Source organism: Hemitrygon akajei, chromosome 1 (genome assembly GCF_048418815.1).
Source record: "Hemitrygon akajei chromosome 1, sHemAka1.3, whole genome shotgun sequence".
Taxonomy (NCBI): Eukaryota; Metazoa; Chordata; class Chondrichthyes; order Myliobatiformes; family Dasyatidae; genus Hemitrygon; species Hemitrygon akajei.
Window position 1 is genome coordinate 206,135,415 of NC_133124.1, and position 20,637 is coordinate 206,156,051.

A 20,637-nucleotide genomic window follows, 5' to 3' on the forward strand; every position below is an offset into this window, starting at 1 on the left:
CTTGATGAAGGTCTCAGGTCTCAACCTGAAATGTCGACTGTTTATTCCCCTCCATTGATGCTGCCTGAGTTCCTCCAGCATTTTGTGTCTGTTGCTCTGGATTGCCAGCATCTACAGAATCTCTTCAAGTCAAGTCAAGCTTATTGTCATTTTGACCATAAACTGCTGGTACAGTACACAGTAAAAACGAAACAACGTTCCTCCAGGACCCTGGTGCTACATGAAACAACACAAAACTACACTAGACTATGTGAGACAGCACAAGGCTACACTAGGCTACATAAAACAATATAAAAACTGCACTAGACCACAGACATGCACAGGCTACATAAAGTGCACAAAACTGCAGTACAATAATTAATAAACAAGACAATAGGCACAGTAGACGACAAATTACAATATAATAATAAATGATGTAGATGTCAGTCTAGACTCTGGGTATTGAGGAGTCTGATGGCTTGGGGGAAGAAACTGTTGCACAGTCTGGTTGTGAGAGCCCGAATGCTTCAGTACCTTTTGTCAGATGTCAGGAGGGAGAAGAGTTCGTGTGAGGGGTGCGTGGGGTCCTTCACAATACTTTGCGGGTGCAGTGTGTGGTGTAAGTGTGCTTTTACCATAGATTCACGTTTTGTTGTGACCTTCAAGAAAAACATTTATCCCATCCTGTCGCCACTAGCTCACAAAATAATCCTTTTCTAATTTTTCCCTCTCTTACACGGTTATTATCAACAAAATGGGCACCACGGTAGTGTAGAGGTACTATTACCATAAAGGCAGAAGATACAGGAGCAGAGTTAGGCCATTTGGCCTGTCGAGTCTGCTCCGCCATTTCACTCATTTTCCCTCTCAGCCCTAATCTGTCCTCCCCATATCCCTTCATGCCCCGACTGATCAAGAATCTATCAGGCTCTGTCTTAAATACAGCTCAGGTCATCAGAGTTCTGAGTTCAGTCCCAGCCTCCTCTGGAAGGAACCTGCACGTCCTCCCCGTGGGATGCACGTGTTCTCTCCGGGTGCTCTGGATTCCTCCCGCAGTCCAGAGACGTGAGATTGATTGGTCATTGTAAATTGGCCTGTGATTAGGTTAGGTTTAAGCTGGAGGTGGTGAGGCGGTGCTGCTCGAAGGTCTGGAAGGGCCTATTCCGCGCGGTATTGCTAAATAAAATAAAACTGGAATTAAAATTCCAAAGCACAGAAGGCTGGTAAATGTGATTGTATCAGTGGTACTTCAAAGTCAAGTTTATTGTAAAATACACCAGTCCATGTATGCACATATGTAATGAAATTCTGATTTATTAATTTATTGATTGATTAAGATACAGGGAGGAATAGGCCCTCACGGCCCGTCAAGCTGTGCTGTCCAGCAAACCCCGATTTAACCCGGACTAATCACAGGTCAATTTATAACGACCAGTTCATCTACAGTGGGGTCACTGTTTATGATCCTTGGGGTTCTTCCAGGTCAGAAATGACAAGCAGTCTTACTTCTAAGATTTCAGTTTGTTTTAAAGTAAAACATACAAGTACTAAACAAACTAAAAAGTGGCGAGAATCGATGTTTAGAGGTGAATGCATGCAAAGACAAGGAATAAAGAAGCAAAGATGGCACTTCTGAAAAATCCGGATCTTTAATAGAGAAGATAAGACGTTCCTTAGATAGGAATAAACTAGTTAATAGGCTACATAATTATAATAGTTAGATCCCATGGGTAATGTGCCAATGAGAAAGGTGGTGAATTTTAATGAGGTTTAATTTCTATACCGCTTTCTGCCAGTGATTGGGGATGAAATGCCACATACTGTGGAAAAATACATGAGTTTGTTAAAAAGTAAACATTTTATAAAAAGTATTATTAAATATAAAAAAAACAGTAGTTTCCAGTGCTACCAACCGGTACGTCTTTGGACTGTGGGGGGGCGGGGGGGAGGGGGGGAACCAGAGCACCGGTGGAAACCCATGCAGTCACAGGGAGAACGTACAAACTCCTTATAGGCAGCAGTGGGAACTGAACCTGGGTTGCTGGTACTGTAAAGCGTTGTGCTAACCACTATGCTACCAGACTGCTCACACACGCAGCAGCATCTCAGGCATATAGCATCGCATAAACAGCATTTTTAAGCAAATCGTATATTAAACATGAATTATACACAATTTTTACAAGGCCATGGGAAAAAGAATTGCCTATTTTCATGCAAAGTGAGACTTGATGGTTGCTTGGAGATATTTCTGTGCTGTATGGCGAAGATCAGGGCATGCGATTGAATTAAAGAAATCGAACTGTTGACTTACATTTGTCCTATTTATGAAATTTGTTCCATTTCATTCTAGAACCAAATTTTGTCGGTTCCGCCTACATCCAGGAAAGTGCGAACAGCGACTTGGGAGACGACGATAAGATCTATTTCTTCTTCAGCGAGAGAGCTGTAGAGTACGACTGCTACAGGGAGCAGGTGGTGGCGAGGGTTGCCCGAGTCTGTAAGGTAAGAGGAGTGTTGAGGTGGTTCAATGCTGATGCATGTGAGGGGGGACTGATGGACTTTGCAGAGAAGACACCATTCTATTCAGGATGTAGGCATGGACGCCGACAGCTCTGGAAACTCATTCAGAACCTGAGCCCTTAGAGGGTCTTTAGCTTGGTACATTGTGCCATCTTCCCTAGGATGTACTGGTGCAATTTCATACTGCTATCCTAGAGAGCATCCTCATGTCAGCCATCACTGTTTGGTTTGGTGCAGAATTTGGTGTTGTAGTCAACTAGGTCAGTTATCAGGATTGACAGAGGGATCTTCATCAGCTGGAGTAGGTAGACTGGGAAATGGCAAATCGAGGTTTGTTTGTTTGTTTATTTATTTATTGATTGTTTGTTTATTTAGAGATACAGGGTGGTATCAGCCCTTCTGGCCCAGCAACTCATCTATTTAACCTTAGCTTAATCACAGGACAATTTACAATGATAAATTAACCAATACGCCTTTGGACTGTGGGAGGAAAGTGGAGCACCCGGAGGAAACCCACACAGTTTATGGGAAGGGCGTACAAGCTTCTTACAGATGGCATCAGAATTGAGCTCTGAACTGCAGCATCACAAGCTGTAATAGCTCTGCGCTGTTTAATTTGAATAAGAGCAAGATTTTGGGAAGGAAATTTGGGATTGGACTTTAACAGTATGGTTCTGGGGAGTATTGTACAACTAAAGTACTTTGGAGTACAAGTACTTGGTTCCCGGACAATAGCATTCTACTAGGGTGATGAAGAAGGTCATCTGGCCTTCAGCAGTTGAGGTCTACTGTAGAAGTTAGGATGTTATGTTGCAGATGTACAGGATGTTGTGTGAGGTGACCTATGGAATATTGCGTTCAGTTTCGTGACCCTGCTATAGGAAAGGTACTGATAACTAGAAAAAGTGCAGAGGAGATTCACAATGGATGCCAGGAATTTAGGAACCGAGTTATGGAAAGGGGTTGAGGAGATTGGGAGTTTACTCATTGGAGCATAAGGGAATGAAGGCTGATCTTATAGAGGTGTCTGAAGTCATGAGGAGCCTCAATGGGGTAAATGCCCCCAGTCTCTTTTCCTAGGGTTGGGGAATGTAGAAATAAAGGGCATAGGTTTAGATGAGAAAGGAGAGGCATTTCACAGGAACCCGAGGGACAACTTTTTCCACCCAGAATGTGGTCAATATATGGAAGGAGCTAATCATAACCAGAATGGGTTTGTGTGTGTGTGTTATATGGAAGGAGTTACCAGAGGAAGTGGTAGAGGCAGGTACATTAACAGTATTTTAAAGGTTCACAGATAGGAACGGTCGAGAGTAATAAGGGCTAAAGATGAGTAAATGCTACTAACTTCAGTGAAAATCTTGTTTGGCATGGGTCAGCTCGGCAGAAGGGCCAGTTTCCATATTGTATGACTCCATGACTATTGTGGTTCCGTCATTCACCTTTGTTGTCACATATTTTAACCTGCCTCCAATTCCCCTCAAACATCCATTAATGTAACAGTGTCTCATTTCAGCTTGTACTGCTGTAATGAGAGCGAGGTCACAGGAGGAGCAGTGGAGCCAGTCAGTGGCTATAGAAATGTCTTATTCAGTGAAAACAAGCAGCGGGCACCATATACAGACACTCTTGGAGGAAGAGGCTTCCTGACCCAATATTACATGGCATTTTTATGTGATGAAGATCAAAGTTAACAGCAGGACAATTCCATAGTTACAACATATCTACAGTGCTTCCTCTGAAGTACATAGAGTATTCACACACCACCTCCTTTGCCCCCACACTCCAGACACCCAAGATGAATGTTAATCAGCATTGTCCGGTTTGCAATCAACTCCAGTCTTTAGCTGTAGGAAAGCTATTGTTCAGGGTTGCATTTTAAATTTAATCTACAATCCATGTTCATGTCTGAAGATTTGCTATATACTGTGACTCAGAAATCGCCCTAACGCTGTGTCTACAGGGTTTTATCATCTAGTTGGAGCTTGGGTTTCCATCCCACACACCCACTTCTTCCTCTGGATCACTCTACCTTTCTGCATATATCCTATATCCTCCCCTCAATGCCGGAGTGATTGAAATCCAGAACTGATAGGACGTTGGAGCTGAAATTGTAAGATGAGGTATTAACAGACAGAATCAGATTTATTATCACTATCATATATAGAGTGTCATGGTAGCTTAGTGGTTAGAACAACACTTTACAGTACAGGGGACCTGGGTTCATTTCCCGTTGCTGTCTGTAAGGAGTTTGTATGGTAAACAGTGTAGGTTTCCTCCGGGTGCTGTGGTTTCCTCTTACAATCCAAAGACGTACCGGTTGGTAGGTCGGGGGGTTGCTGGGCGGCACAGCTTGAGGGGCAGAAGGGCCTGTTCCACACCGTATCTCAATACGTAAACAGAACATGTAGTGAAATTTTGTTTTGTGGCAGCAGTGCCGTGAAATACACAACAATAAGAAATGTATAATCAATAAGTAGTGCGAAAAGAGAGTGAGGCAATGATCACGGGTTCACGGACTGCTCAGAAATCTGATGTTGAAGGGAAAAAGCTGTCCCTAAGACTTCATGCTCCTGTCCCTCCTCCCCGATTGCAGTAACGAGGAGAGGCTATGTCCTGTGTGGTGAGCGTCCTCAGTAATCGATGCTGCCTTCCTGAGGCATCAGCTATTGAAAATGTCCTTAATCTGGGGAGGCTGGAGAGGAGAGAGGGAACGATAAGGCAGTAAAACCCACTGCCAGGTTATTTCACAACTGTTTGCCAGTACCTAGCCCAAGGAACGATGCTCTTCGTCTTCTAGCCATTGATTTATGCACTCTTTTCCATCAAAGCCTTGGGATGTTGAAGAATACCTATGTCATTCTGACCTGCTGTTTCCCGTCCTCCTGCCCCTCCACCTTGCGTTTGTGCCTGCATTCAAATTGGCATCCACCACCCCCCACTTCCCGTCTCGCATCTGCTCTCTGACGAATCCTTCCTCTCCCCCCCCCCCATCACATTCCTAATTTGAACGCTTCTCGTTAAATCCCCTTCCATCATGCATATCTTTCAACAACTGGGGCTTCCCACTGGGGTGGGTGTGGCAACCTTTTGACCCCCAGGTTCTCATTTTCAGTTCAATTGGAATCAGATCGAGGTTCCAGCTGCTGGAGGAACTGACAAAGTAATTTCTGGTCAGCATCAATTAAATCCCAGAAGGCTTGTTTTTTTTTGCTGCAACCCACATAATTTTGACAACCTGATTGGGAGAGGTCGTGGGTTTAAAATGCATCTGAAATGTAAAGGGCAGAATAGGTCAGACGATCTTGGTCTGAGAGGTTTGATTTTATCGCCTGAGCTAATCACATTGTGAGCTATCTAGACTGACTTCAGGGCACAGAGAGTCCTGTGTAAGCTCAGATGCTAATTGCGTCCCAAGTCATTAAGCAGTCTCCTCCCTTACTTGCCTCCGATTCGTGCGCCTTGCCCCTCCAGATTTCAGTAAATTCTGTTCGTTCCGACTCTTAGCATTCTCCCTTTCGAGTTAACTCTGCTTCCATTACTCGAAAGAGATGAAGCAGCTCGGTATTGTAGTGGTTAACGCAGCGCTTTGCGGTACCAACGACCTGGGTTCAATTCCCGCCGCTGCCTGTAAGGAGTATGTACGTTCTCCCTGTGACCGCATGGGTTTCCTCCGGGTGCTCCAGTTTCCTCCCACGGTCCAAAGTGGGTTAGGTAAAGGTTAGGCTAGGTTTTAAGTTGGTGAAGCTCAAATTCTGCACTCTATCCCAGTAAATAATGTAGATATTCAGCCAGCTGCTGAATATCTAGAGCAACACATATAAAATGCAGGAAGAATTTAGTAAGTCAGGCATGGAGGGAAATAAACGGGCTGAGACCCGTCATCAGGAATGTCAGCTGTTTGCCACAGTCCATAGATGCTGCCTGACCTGATGAGTTGCTCTGGCTGTGTTGTTTTCATTCTTCACTGCACAGTATGTTCTAGATTGCAGCCGCTCGCTGTGCAGGAGTAATTTTGCCTTCCGCAGAGAGCAGAGCACAAGGACGAAAGGGGGAAGGACCCCACAAATTGTTTTAAAGCCCAAAGCTGGAGTAGCATTTACTCAAAGCACAGCAAGGACGCAGATTGGGAGCTGCCGGTTTCCAGCAGCTGTCTACATTCGTCTCTGGTGCTTTCCCCTGAAGAGCACCCTCAGTGACTACCTCCGTCCAGGGTTTGCACTTTCAGTCCTGCAGAAGTGCACCTTGAGAGATTAAAGTATCGCACTGAGGTCCAGATTAATGTTCAGAAATTAGATGAAATCCCAGCACTCTAGTAGGTGCAGGGCGGGCTTAATTGTTAACTGAGTACATCTGACCTCTAAGAGGACCACAACCTTGTTGTGGTTTGAGGCTTGTGTGCGTCAATGACCTCCCGGAGAGCGATGTTGGCTGGAGTCAGGGCTTTATGCTTTGGCTCTTGGTAGGGTCACCCATGCCAAACAGGTCAAAGGTTAGAGGCCAGACTAAGAGTGGTCCCACCAGTCCTCCTAGTTCTGGCGTTCAGCTCAGGGCTAACGACCCTGATCAGTAATTGCTATGGAAACAGCAATGAAGAATCCTTCTACATCTGAGTGTGACGGAATTCCTGAGTCCCCACCCGGGACTTGCATGGCTGACAGGAGTGAAAACCGAGAGGAGGTTACTGACATGACGAAGGAAGCCCTGAACGCCCCCAGAGATGGAGGACCTTCATTGCTGCCCTAAAAACAGTTTAAAAAAAAGTACATCCGAAGTACAAAACTAGTGTTGATAATGTGGCAACGAAACTGGATTTTTTCAACACAGAGTCATGACTATCATAGAGGGAGACAGCACAGAGAAACATCTGTTAATGAAGAAATCCTGGGGTGGAAGAGATTTACCAGACGCTGCCTGGATAAGAGGCAGTTGCTATATAGAGAGAGTGGACAAACTTGAATTGTTTCCTCTGGAGTGAGGGTGGCTGAATGGAGAACTGGCAGAAGTTTGTAAAATTATGAAATGGATAGAGCTGACAGCCAAAATCTTTTGTCCCAGGGTTGAAATGTCTAACACCAGAGGACGTGCATTTAAGGCAGTTAAGGTGAGGGGGGGTTAAATTAAAAGGATTTTTTTAAAAACTCAAGAGTGATGGGTGTCTGAAATGTACTTGCAGAGCAATCAAGAGGTTCTTAATTAGGCACGAGAATGTGCATGAAGTGGAAGGGTTCTGTAGGAAGAAGGGGAATTATCACACAGGTTAATTGGAATCTGCATTGCTCGACCTGGAACGATGGTGAAGGCAGGTACTCTCTCCAGGGTTAGAAACATTTCTGCCTGCCTCGAGTTGCCAAGGCAAAAAGTCCAGATGTGGGTAAATGGGACGAGAACATAAGAGCACTGTACAGGCCCTTCGGCCCAGGATCTGCCAACCTTTTAACCTACTCCGAGGCCAATCTAATCCTTCCCTCTCACATAGCCCTCCATTTTCTTATCATTCATGTATCCATCTAAGAGTGTCTTAAATGTCCTAACATGTCTGCCTCTACTACCACCATGACACCATGTTCCATTCATTTGCCACTCTCTCTACGTAAAAAGAACCTACCTCTGGTGTCCAGGCACCTTAAAGTTATTCCATTTTGTATTGGCCGTTGCCACCCTGGGGAAAAGGGCACTGGCTGTCCACTCTTTTCAATGCCTCTTATCATCATGTAGATCTTTGTCAAATCATCTCTCATCCTCCTTCATTCCAAAGAGGACAGCTCTAGTTCACTTGATGTTTCCTGATTTATACTTCTGTGTCAAACCTACGCCCTACCCTACGCCGTAGCCTGACGCGCACCTCTCCAAAAATGGAACTGCGCGTCGCAGCGACGCAGACCACAACAACTGTGATTGGTCCGCTTGGTAGCATCGCATTTCCTCCTGTCTATGGGCATACTGTGCGTACACTGATGCGAAATAACTGGTTGGAGACGATGAACCAAATCGTCAAATCTACCTGCCGACATCTGAAAATATTTGAAATGCATTTCCTCGTCCATGTCTCTCAGTGGCCGGACAAGCACAGAAAATTCACCCTCCTTCTGCCTCAATCCGTTCAGTGGTCGTACATAACCATCTCCCCCAATGTCTTCTCTCTTTTCTGCGTTGCAGTAATTTCAATAAAAGTAACCCCTGTACAACATTTATTACCTCCAACTCCAACATGATGCACTCGGTACACAAAGAAACTCTACACAGTGGCATAGAAACCCTACCACCAACTAGCATTTTAGCGGTGAATTGCAGAGCGACGCAGAAACACCAGCACACAGGTATAAATCCTCACAACGGCGCAGGCCACTTACGAAGGCTGCGGCATAGGCTACTACGCAGAAGTATAAATCAGCCTTAAGATGTGGTCTCTAATCCTGGCGTTGTCCTGGTAAATCTCCTCTGCACCCTCTCTAAAGCTTCCATATCCTTCCTATAATGAGGTGATTGGTATAGATAAGTACAGTGGTTAGTATGAGCCAATGGGCCTGTTTCTTTGCTGTATGACTCCATGACAATGTGTGATCTCCAGACCCCCATGGTCGTGGCTGTCTCCAGGCTTCCCATGGAAGTAGCACACCAATCCGCTCAGTTCACAGGCACTTTGAGGTGGGGCACGTTCAGTCGGCTGTGGAACCGTGACTCTTCTTCAAAAGCTGCAAGGAATTTTGAAGTTGCTCGGCAAAGTTCACGTTTTGTCCCTTTCGATTGCAGGGTGACCTGGGAGGGGCTCGAACGCTTCAGAAGAAGTGGACCACCTTTCTGAAGGCCCGGTTGCTATGTTCAATCCCCGAGCAACAACTGCACTTCAACAAGATTCAGACGATCTACATGTTGAACGATAGTAGCTGGCAAAACACAGTGTTTTTTGGGATCTTCCAGGCTCAGTGGTAGGTTTTCATGTCTGATTTATCCCTTTCCCTTCCTGAAGAGCATTTGATGGCTCTGGGCCTGTATTCATCAGAATTCAGAAGAATGAAGGGTGACCAAATTGAAACCTATCGAATGGTGAAAGGCCTTGCGAGAGTGGATATGGAGAGAATGTTTCCTATGAGGGAGAGTCTAGGACCAGAGGACACAGCCTCAGAATAGAGGGGTGCCTTTTTAGAACAGAGATGAGGAGGAATTTCTTTAGCCAGAGAGTGGTGAATCTGTGGAATTTGTTGCCACAGGCAGCTGTATATTTAAGGCAGAGGTTGATAGACACTTGATTGGTCAGGGCATGAGGGATAAGGGGAGAAGGCAGGAGGTTGGAGCTGGGAGGAAAAACAGATCAGCCATGATGAAATAGTGGAGCAGACTCGATGGGCCAAATGGCCTAGTTCTGCTCCTGTATCTTATGGTCTTGCGGTTTCAGCCCCACGCCTCCAATGCCACCACTCTCAGCCTGTGTCTCACCGCATTTCCTCGATCTAGTCTGTCTTTGAGAGTCTCCACTGCAGTAGAAGCCAGTTCAGCTTTCACAGTTTCACCGCTGACCCTTGCACAGGGTACTGTTCAAGGCCCCAGCTGGAGACCTGCATGCATTTCTGCTCTGCTTACTTAAAGAAAGATAGACTGGCTTCGGAGCCGGCGCAGGGGAGCATCACCAAGTTGATCACAGAGATGAGGGGGGTTAGCCTATGAGGAGAGATGTTGCCTGGGCTTATCATCAGACGAATGAGAGGGGATCTTCTGGAAACGTGAAATGGACGAATGACATAACATTCAGGAAAGTTACTTCCACGAGGAGGTGAGATTAGAACTAGGGGACATGGCTCCACGCTCCTCAGGGGCAGTAGATTTAGGGCAGAGGAGAGGAACGTAGTGAATCTGTGGAATTAGCTTAGGGAAGCTGTAGAGGCTACTGAACGTACTTAAGCCACAGTAAAGTAGATTTTTGCATAGCAGGAGTGTTAAAGGTTATGGGGAAAAGGCAGGTGGGTAAAGCTAGGTCCAAGGCCAGATCAGCTGGAGCAAGCCCGACAGGCTTATGGCCTACCTCTGTTGTTTTATGTTATGAGGCCTCAGAGAGAATTCAGACACATGTACCCTGACTCCACTCCTCCTGCTGGGCTGATGTTTACCTCACAGATTGTGAAGCTGAAACGGTCTGTTGACCGTTCCACACTGGGCCAAGGTGTTGTGGGTGAATTAGATAGATCCATAGAAACTCTCTTAGCAAACAGGAAGGCCATTTGGCCTATCACACTCGCGTTTCGCCAGTCACTCGGATTGCAGTGTCTGGAGCAAAAATAAAGAGCCGGAAGAACCCAACGGGTCAGGCAGCGTCTGTGGAAGGAAATGGACGGTTGACGTCTTGCGTCAAGACACTTAATCAGGATTGAGAGAGTAGAGAGAGAGGCAGCCAGTATTATTTTAAAAAAGAAAGGTGAGGGGGAGTAAATCAGAATCAGCTTTATTATCACTGATAAAATACTGATGTTCAGATGAAGGGTCTCGGCCCCGAAACGTCAACTGCTAATTCCTCTCCTCAGGATCTGCTGATTTGGTGTGTGTTCTGGATTTCCAGCATCTGCAGAATCTCTTGTGTGTTTGTTGTCACTGACAAATCGTGAAATAGTTGTTTTGTGGCAGCAGTACCATACGTGACATTTAAGGGAAAAATGCTCTGAGTTAAAAGTAAAATAAATAAACATCCCAAAAAGGGGAGAACGAAGCCGTGTTCATAGGTTCATGGACTGATGGCAGATGGGAAGAAGCTGGGTAAGACAGTGTTACCACATCTTGCCTGCTCTTGCTCTGCCCCGTCCCCTCACCTCTTTATACTGGCTTATCTCCCTCCTAGTCTTCTAGTCCAGCTGAGCGGTATTGACCCTCCGCACAGAAGTGGCTGACTGCCTGAGTTCCCCCAACAGCTCGTTATGCAGTCAGATCGGCTCCCATGCTCTTTGCCCCGAGTACTGCAAATTATTCCCATTCCAAAGACTTGATTGACTGTTTTCACCCTGATTATAATTACTCTGCGTAAGCGATTTTCTCACATCCCTCTTTTATCGTCTGTCCTTCACTCTAACTCTGTGGTCACTGAACTCTGTACCAATATGAGCTGATTTCCCAGTTTGTTCTGTCCAATAACAACCCTGGCCAAACCCTGGAGATCTATTTATTTATTCAGATACGGTGCCAAATGGGCCTTTCTGGCCCTTTGAGCCACGCCACCCAGCAACCCCTGATTTAACCCTAGCCTAATCACGGGACGATTTACAATGACCAATTAACCTCCCAACTGGGAGGGAAGCCAGTTTGTACGTTCTCCCACCTGAGGAGACCGTACAAACTCCTTACAGGCAGCGACGGGAATCGAACCCGCTTCTCCTGTACTGTAAAGCATTGTGCTAACCACTACGCTACCATGCCAGCAGTCCCCAAACTTGGGGACGCGGACCCCTTTATGGTATTGGTCCATGACGTAAGAAAAGATTGGGAACCCCTGCTGGAGATGAACTTCAGTGTCCCAGCACATTGATCTGCTGGTAAATGTTAATAACCATGCCTTGATTGTTCCAGTATCACCTCCTTCTCTCACCCCCCCCCCCCCACCCCACAGCAGCATAAAAAATGCATCTCCAAGCTATTTCTTTTGAGCATCCTGTATATTAATTTTCAGTTTGTGTGTGCTTATAGAAAATGATATTACAGCCTAGTGGAATGTGTTTGAGACTGGCTTCTAATGGTAGGGATGGGGGAAGTGTACAAGAGTATCATTGATTCTGTCTGCCACTGAACGTAAAAGGACTTAACCAAAAGCATCCTATCTGGAATTTAATGCACGTTCCCGGAAAGAAGAGCAGTAAGTCAGCACTTTCACAATCGACCTGGCCATCGTGGATTTAAACTACTTGTTCCACAGGGAAATCTGTTCTTCCAAACTCCAGAGGCTTACGTTGCGAGTAATAGCTTGGGGAAAGTTTCGGGTAGCAAAGGTTGGAAGGTTTGGTGTAGCCTGAAGCGTAGTGGGTCACTGATGATCAGCACCTTCCAGTGAGCCCCAGTGGGAAAGATCTGGGAGGGAGCTTTAGACAGCATTCACAGCTCTATGCGAGAGAGCCCTGGCGCTGCCAGTGGGATGTGAGGAGGGGTTGCTTCCTTTGCGTGAAGGGAGATAATGGGAGGCCTATTACTGTTGCCATGTCAACAGGGGAACAGCATTGTCTAGGCAAGAAACCATGGCTGGTTATGTGTTGTCACACATGACGGGTATAAGACATTGCCTAGAAAATGTTCCCTATCCCAGCAGCCATCAAATACATTCTCGCTCACTTTCTTTTGTGTGCTCTTGATACTCTTGTCCCTCTCACCCCCCCCCGCCACTCTATCCCCTTTCTGCTCCTACTCTTGCTGTGACCCCTCTCCTGCTGTCATTCATTCTCTCCCTCTCTCTCCCTCTCTCTCCCCCTCTCCCCCCTCTCCCCCCTCTCCCCCCTCTCCCCCCTCTCCCCCCTCTCCCCCCTCTCCCCCCTCTCTCCCCCCTCTCTCCCCCCTCTCTCCCCCCTCTCTCCCCCCTCTCTCCCCCTCTCTCCCCCTCTCTCCCCCTCTCTCTCCCCCTCTCTCCCCCTCTCTCCCCCTCTCTCCCCCTCTCTCCCTCTCTCTCCCCCCTCTCTCCCCTCCCCCACGTGCCTTTTCTCCCCTCACTATAAGCCAACCCATCCACATCTCACATTCTCCCCCCTCCCCCTCCCCACGTGCCTTTTCTCCCCTCACTGTATGCCAACCCATCCACATCTCACACTCTCTCTCCCCCCTACAGTGTGTCCCTGGAAGATGTCTGCATTGTTGATGAGAAGTAGTTTCTCCCCTGAGCTCCTGTTGTCATCAGCCTGAAAGCCATGGAGTTAATTCTCGGACTCTGTGCCCCTGGGGCCAGGGTTGCTGGCACCATCTGTTGTGTACAGGTGGAGTGTCTCTCACAACCTGCGTTTGTCCAGCAGGAAGTCTCCTGATATAATGGCTCCTCGCTTTGTATTTGCTCCCATTTTAACCTGATGGGATTGGCCTTGACAGGATCGGGGTCAGGGTGAAATACCCGGCATATCCGCATCTCTTTCCACATATCTCCAGGATTCTTGAGTTCCCCCTATTGCTCAGAGAACAGGAAATCGGTTTTGTCAGAGGCTGGGGCACAGCACGACAACTGGCAGTTTATCTTCCATAATCAGTGTGATCTTGGCCCTAAGTATAGGAGGAGTAGGAAGGCAAGGAATAAAAGAAGATAAAGGGGAGTCAGTGGAGGACCCAAAAAAAAATGAGGCAGGAGGGGGAGCTGGGAACAGCAGGAGATGGAAGATTCTGTCAGTGCAGTGCTGGGGCGTGAAGAGGCGAGGCAGGGAGCTTAATGTAGTGGACAGGGTCGGGGAGGAAGTCATGTGAGGGTTGTCTGTGATTGGAGAGAGGCGAGGAGCAGCGAGGAAGGGGGAGGGTGCAGAGAATGGAAGAAATAAGCAGTTCAACGGTGGGCCCAGAGAGAGGAGGCAGATACAGGATTAAAACCAGCAGATGGGTACATTTAGGCAAGGTCCAGAAGTGAGTTTAACAAGAAGTAAGTGATCTGGGATCTTTGGAGGAGAATTAAGGAAATTCAGATTCAAAAACTAAATCAAGAGGGCAGCACTAAATATTTCCCTCGGTGCAGCCCATTCCTAACTATTAAATCTTCAGATTAACTGGTATATCTTATTTGCCAGCTTCTCCCACAGCTCAGCTCCACGCTTACGGCCTCTCGATCAAGAGGCATTTACGCCTCAGCTCTTTCATTGGGACAGGAGGTTCGAAGCTGAGTGAGGGTGGGGCAGGTCTGAGAACGATGGGTGAAGTGGATGAGTAGGCCCCAGAAATCCGTATTTGGGAACTCGCGCCTGACTTGCAGACGGGTGACGAAGGAGTCTGCAGATGCTGGGGTCTGCAGCAACATGGGTGCAGCTGGTGGTCGGGCAGCAGCTGTGGAGGGAAATGGACTGTGGAGGCTTAAGGTCAATATCGGGTGAGGTTCCAATGAAGAGTCCCGATCCAACGTTGACTTGCCTCCATAATGCTGCCTGACCCACTTGGTCCCTCCCAACGTCTAACTTTACTTGCTAGACACACTTCAAAACAGAAGAGTGAAATGCATCTTTTTTTTTGCATCAATGACCAGCCCCATAGAAAGGATTGCATTGGGGCCAGCTTCTGGGACCAGTTTTGCCAGCCAGAACTCACTGACCCTAACCGTCACCGTGCGTGGTTTTTGTTTTTGGAGATTGAGAGGAAACCAGACCACTGGGTGGGAACTCGCGCAGTCCCGGGGAGAACGTCCGAACTCCTTACAGAGAGCAACAGCAAGTGAGCCCAGGGCGCTGTGAAGCGTGTCTTAACTCAAAAACGGGGCACCAGCTGTACAGTTGTTACCCCTCCTGCCCTTTGCCCTTTGCTCCTGCTTGGTTGTCTGGGTGTAAGATTAAGCTCTGTGATGCGACGCTCCAGATCAGCGTGTTGCGGTGCTTCTGGAGATCAGAGCCATCTGTCGCTCCCCCAGTGACGGGCGGAGGTCCAGCACCTTGGCACTGGGCCAGTGTGTGAGCTTGCCGCGTGAAATGGCTTCCCTGTCTAACTGGCTTCTTTCCCCGTGCATCTGCCCACAGGGCTGACCTGGACGTGTCTGCCGTCTGCCAGTACCGGATAAAAGATATCCGGCAGGCGTTTGATGGGCCCTATAAGGAGTACCGGGAGCAGGCGAAGAAGTGGGGGCAGTACTCGGATAAGGTGCCCAGTCCCCGACCTGGAGCGGTAAGTCATAACGCTCACGGTTCGAGTTCAAATTTATTGTTGTACAGGGAATCAAAGCCGTGAACGTGAGCTTTTTGCAGCAGCTGCACTGTACGCTACAAGACAACAGGAGCTTCGAAGTTAACACAACCCTAAATTAACATAAATTATACTTCCCTTTTGCTCCTCTCCACTGCTCAACTCATCGTCCCCTCTGTTCCGTTCCGCACCTCATCCGCCCCTCAGCCCCGCCCTCCCCTCTGCCCCTGGCCCCACCTTCCCTTCTGCCCCTCGCCCCACCTTCTGCTCCTCAACACACCCTCCCTCAGCTCCTGACACCTGCTTCACCCCCTGCACTCGGGTCCTAAGCTTCTCGCACACGTGCCTACCCACGCACCCTCCACTCCTGATATCCCCTTCCCTTGTTCCTACCCCCCTCCGCACCTCATGATAACTTGATCCGATGTTAAATCCTGCCCCGTCCTCTTAACCACAATTGCCTAATCAGTGGGCCACACTGAGAGTGGGATCTTCCTGGCCCAGGGTGGGTGGTGGTCTCGGGCTCAGCATTCAGGGTGAGAATGGCCCCCCCCCCATCCCCCAGCTCCTCACGTGTGTGTCTCTGCTCCCCTCCTGCCCCCAGTGCATCACCAACAGCCACAGGATGAGCGGTTACAACACCTCCCTCGAGCTGCCCGACAGCACCCTCAACTTCGCCAAGGAGCACCCCCTGATGGATGACCTGGTGCAGCCCGTGGGAGAGCGGCCATTACTCATCCAGAAGAACGTCAACTACACGAGGATCGTGGTGGACCAGGTCCTGTCCTGGAATGGGATCCAGTACACCGTCCTGTACATTGGGACAGGTCAGTCTCCCTTTTCGTTGGGGAATGGGGATGTGTGGTGCCGTGTTTGAAACAATTGGACTTCAGTCTCAAAAGCAAGGCTGAAGTTCCGCTCGAGCCGTTGATTAGACCAGTTTGGAAACAGGCCATTTGGCCCACTGAGCCTATACTGATCATCGAGTTCCCATTTACACCTATCCCATGCTAACCCATTTTATTCTCCCTTTATTCCCGCCAACGTCCCCAGATTCTGCTGCTCAGGAGTGGCGAACCTATGGTATGCACAAGAATCTTGTTAGCATGTGGCATGCAGAGCCACCAATCAATTCTTTAAACTCCACCCATAATGGGGTAGCATGGTAGTGGAATGGTTAGCACAGCCCAGTCTCCCTGAGTGTGTGTGTGTGTGTGTGTATCCAGGTGATCCGGTTTCCTCCCACAGTCCGAAGACATAACCCGTGGGGTAAGTTAGTTGGTGATTGTAAATTGTCCCGTGGTTAGGCTAAGATTAAATTGGAGGGTGGCTGGGCAGCGTGGTTGGAGGGGCCTATTCCACGCCGCGTCTCAATAAATACATAAAAAGGTGCATAATGATTATCTCTCCTACCAAATGAAGCAGCGAATGATCTTTCACAACCCAAAAGCAGTGAGATGTTTTCACAAAATATATCTTGTGCCGCCTTGACATCAATGAAATGGTTTCACGGACACGCGTTGTTGGATGATATGTTTAGAAATCCTCGCCGCCAGTATTTGGACAGCGAACAGTAGATAACAATACTATTTAGAAACGGTGTTATTTTCAATTGTATTAATATTTAATATTAATACATGTTTTCTAATGCTTCATTTATTTCTATCTGTCTCTTATATACTTTGAGCGATGATTTGATGTGAATATACAACGAGGCTCATCCTTTATCCTGTAAAATGTCCACAGTTAATTTATTAAGCAGTTGAGAGGATTTTTTTTATTGCCAATTTGGGAGGGCGCTCTCAAAAAGGTTCCCCACCCCTGCCCTCAGGGCCATTTCCAGTGGGTGATTGTGGAAGAAAACCCACACGGTCACCAGGAGGAGTTGCAAAGTTCCACACAGCTGGAGCTCCGGGCCGAACCCTGATCAATGGAGTGGTGAGGCAGTGGCTCTGCTAACTGGACCACTGTGCTGTCTGCTGAACATTGTGGGCAAGCGTTGGGTTTGGGCCACTCCAGTGACTGGATAAAAGCGGGGGGGAGAAAGGATGCACCGATCCAGCAGGTACTCAGCCCCTTCAATCTCTTTAAATGGGTGGCAGTGGTTAGCGGAACACTACTACAGCACTATTTGTCACGCGGCTGTAATTAGGCAGTGTGGGCTCATTGGGCCGCAAGTGCCTGTTATAGTGCTGAATCTCTAAATAAATAATAAGAAGAATAAAACTCTCAACTGGCCAAGCCCTCTCCCTAAATCTAATCTGTTACAAGAACACAGTACTGGTTCAGAATTCTTGGAAAAGCTGATGAGAAAGGATGGTGACTTGAATCAATGGAGCATGTCTTATGAGGATTTTCTCTTTGGAATGAACGAGGAAGAGAGGCTGCTTGATAGAGGCATATAGGATGATCAGACGCATAGAATCCAGTGGAAAGCTGGAGACTTATTCCCCAAGTCATAAATGGCTAGTACAAGGGGGCATAGCTTTAATGTGATTGGAGGAAAGTGTAGTGGTGATGTCAGAGCTTAGTTTTTTTTAAACGCAGAGAGTGTTAAGTGCATGGGACACGTTGCCAAGGGTGGTCGTAGAGGCTGATACATTAGGAATTTTTAAGAAACTTTTAAAGAGGCATGTGGATGATAGAAAAATGGAGGACAATGTAGGAGGGATGGGTAGCAGGGTGGAGATATTCTGTCCCGAAGGAGGAGTTAGGCGCTCCTTCCCTCTGCTAGCCTGCAGGTCACCCTTGGGCAAGGTGTAGCACCTGCTTAGCTCTCTCCGATCAGGATCGTGTGAAGCCACGGGAGCAGGTGGTGCATATCGCAAGTCCTGGTTATGCAACCACTGATGCCATGCAGACAATCTCTGAAGAGTATTGATAACGGCTGAAGTCACCCATCTTGTAAAGACACTGCCCAGAGGCAGGCAACGATAAACCACTTCTGCAGAAAACTTTGCCGAGAACAATCATGATCAAAGACCATGATCGCCTACATCATACGACATGACACAAGATGATGATGTAGGAGGAAAGGTTTAGAGGGATCTTAAGAATAGGGTAAAAGGTCAGCACAACATAATGGGCTGAAGGGCCTGTACTGTAATGTTCTATGTTCTATGTCTCAAGTTTTCTCTGGAAGACTGGTGGAGAGAGAGGGATATATATGTAATTGGGGGGGGGTCACACAAAATAGCAGGAGTAGGTCACTTGGGGCCCCCCCCTCAAGTGTACTCCATCATTAAACGTAATCGTGGCTCATCTGTCATGATCTTAATTCCCCTTCTGCGCCTGTTCCCCATTTCTGATCGTTTTTTAAAAAATAATCATCCTCCACAATCAGTAGGTGTGGAAAATTCCAGAGATTCGCCATCCTCTGTAAGGAAAAAATTCTGGCACACCTTAGTTTTAAATGATCACCCTCTTGTAGCCTCATACCGTCATTCAGGGTTCTCCCGTGAGTGGAAACATCGACAGCACAGCACAGGCCCTTTGGCCCATAACATATCTGCTGCTGACCACTTAAACTAATCCCATCTGTCTGCATCGGGCTGAGGACAAATTCCTTTCTCAAGTGCGCTCTGAATGCATGGTATTTCTTGTCAGTGTGAACAGAGGTATAACGCTGAGAAGGAAAGGCTGGTGGGGAGGAGTCTGTATGTCTTCAGGCTCTGCGCCTCGACATTCCCTCGCTGGGAAACTGTACCCTCTTGAAAGTGGGCAGACAGATTTAGTTCAGGGGTGGTACTGATGACAAGCAGACGCGCATTAAGAGTCACACGTGGTTGGGTTATTTCTGGAGAATATTGCAGACAGATCCAAGCCCTGCGGCACAGGGAGAGCACATCAACCCACACCCCTCGCCAGCTTGCTTAAACTAGTAAATGTTGGACCCAATCTGAAGCTTCTTCAGAAGTCAAGAATGAGCCACAAAAATTATTGCTTACGATTGTTTTGTTAAGTATTACAAGTACAAAGAAGAAGCATTGAGAGAACAAAGAAAAGCCGAGACTAAGTTGTAGCTGTGGACTTCACGTAGACTAGAGATTAACCCAAAAAAGCCAGGTTCATGTGGCGTGACTCCTGCTACAGAAAACTTTAGAAGTTTCTAGGTAAATATGGAAGTAACTACACTGTAATTACCAAAAAATTCACTGAATAATTACATGTATTTAGGTGATTATGTTAAAAATACAAGCAAGCAGGAAAATCTAGGTGGAGGGCAGGTAGTTTTGAGGAAGTAGGGAGGCTACAGAAGGACTTAGATTAGGAGAATAGGCAAAGAGGTGACAGATGGAATACAGTGCCGGGAAGTGTATGGTTATGCACTTTGGTAGAAGAAATCAAAGGGTGAACTACAAACGTTTGTATTTTCTAAATGGAGAGAAAATTCAAAAAATCTGAGTTGCAAAGTGACCTGGGAGTCCTTGTGCAGGATTCTCGAAAGGTTAATGTGGGGGTTGAATCGGTAGGAAGACAAATGCGATGCTAGCATTCATTTTCAGAGAACTAGAATATAAAAGCAAGGATGTAATGATGAGGCTTTATAAGGCACTGGTGAGGCCTCATTTGAGTATCGTGAGCAGTTTTTGGCTCCTTATCTAAGAAAGGATGTGCTGACATTGGAGAGGGTTCAAAGGAGGTTCACGAAAATGATTCCGGGATTGAAAGGCTTGTCATACTTACTGCAATTCAGAATAATGAGGCGTGACCTCATTGAAGCCTATTGAATAGTGGAAGGCCTCAGTAGAGGGGATGTGGAGAGGATGTTTCCTGTGGTGGGGGAGTCTAAGATCAGAGGACACAGCCTCAGAATGGAGGGGCATACATTTAGAACAGAGATAAGGAGGAATTTCTTTAGCCAGAGAGAGGTGAATCTGGAATTTATTGCCACAGAGATGGCTGTGGAGGTCAAGTCATTGGGTATATTTAAGGCTGAGGTCAATAGATTCTTGATTAGTCAGGGCATGAATGGACATGGAGGGAAGGCAGGAGATTGCAGCTGAGAGCCAGAATGGATCAGCCATGATGAAATGGCAGAGCAGGCTTGATGGCTGAAATGGAGTAATTCTGCAGCTATACCTTATGGAAAATTAAACTACAATAACAATTTTAATGCCTAACTAAGCTAATCCGCTCTGCCCACACAATATCAGTATCCCTCCACCCTTTGCCTATCCAAGAGCTTTTTAAATGCACCTTTCATAGTTGTGTAATCCTTTTTGAATTAACAAAACATTCTGTGTAAGCTGAATGCACTTGAAAGGTACTTGACAACTTTCATGTACTGTATATACCTCCGTTTGATGTAAGGAATTG

General features: G+C 47.1%; 1 protein-coding gene across 2 annotated transcripts in view; it reads left to right on the forward strand.

The window, feature by feature from the left end:
* The window catches only part of sema4c (sema domain, immunoglobulin domain (Ig), transmembrane domain (TM) and short cytoplasmic domain, (semaphorin) 4C), a 134,758-nt gene that overhangs the window by 96,827 nt on the left and 17,294 nt on the right, over positions 1–20,637 (forward strand). For both annotated transcript variants that reach the window (XM_073059267.1, XM_073059277.1), the window contains exons 8-11: positions 2,330–2,481; positions 9,253–9,428; positions 15,156–15,300; positions 15,923–16,145. In XM_073059267.1, coding sequence (XP_072915368.1) covers positions 2,330–2,481; positions 9,253–9,428; positions 15,156–15,300; positions 15,923–16,145 — 696 coding nt within the window. The remainder of the gene's footprint in view (positions 1–2,329; positions 2,482–9,252; positions 9,429–15,155; positions 15,301–15,922; positions 16,146–20,637) is intronic.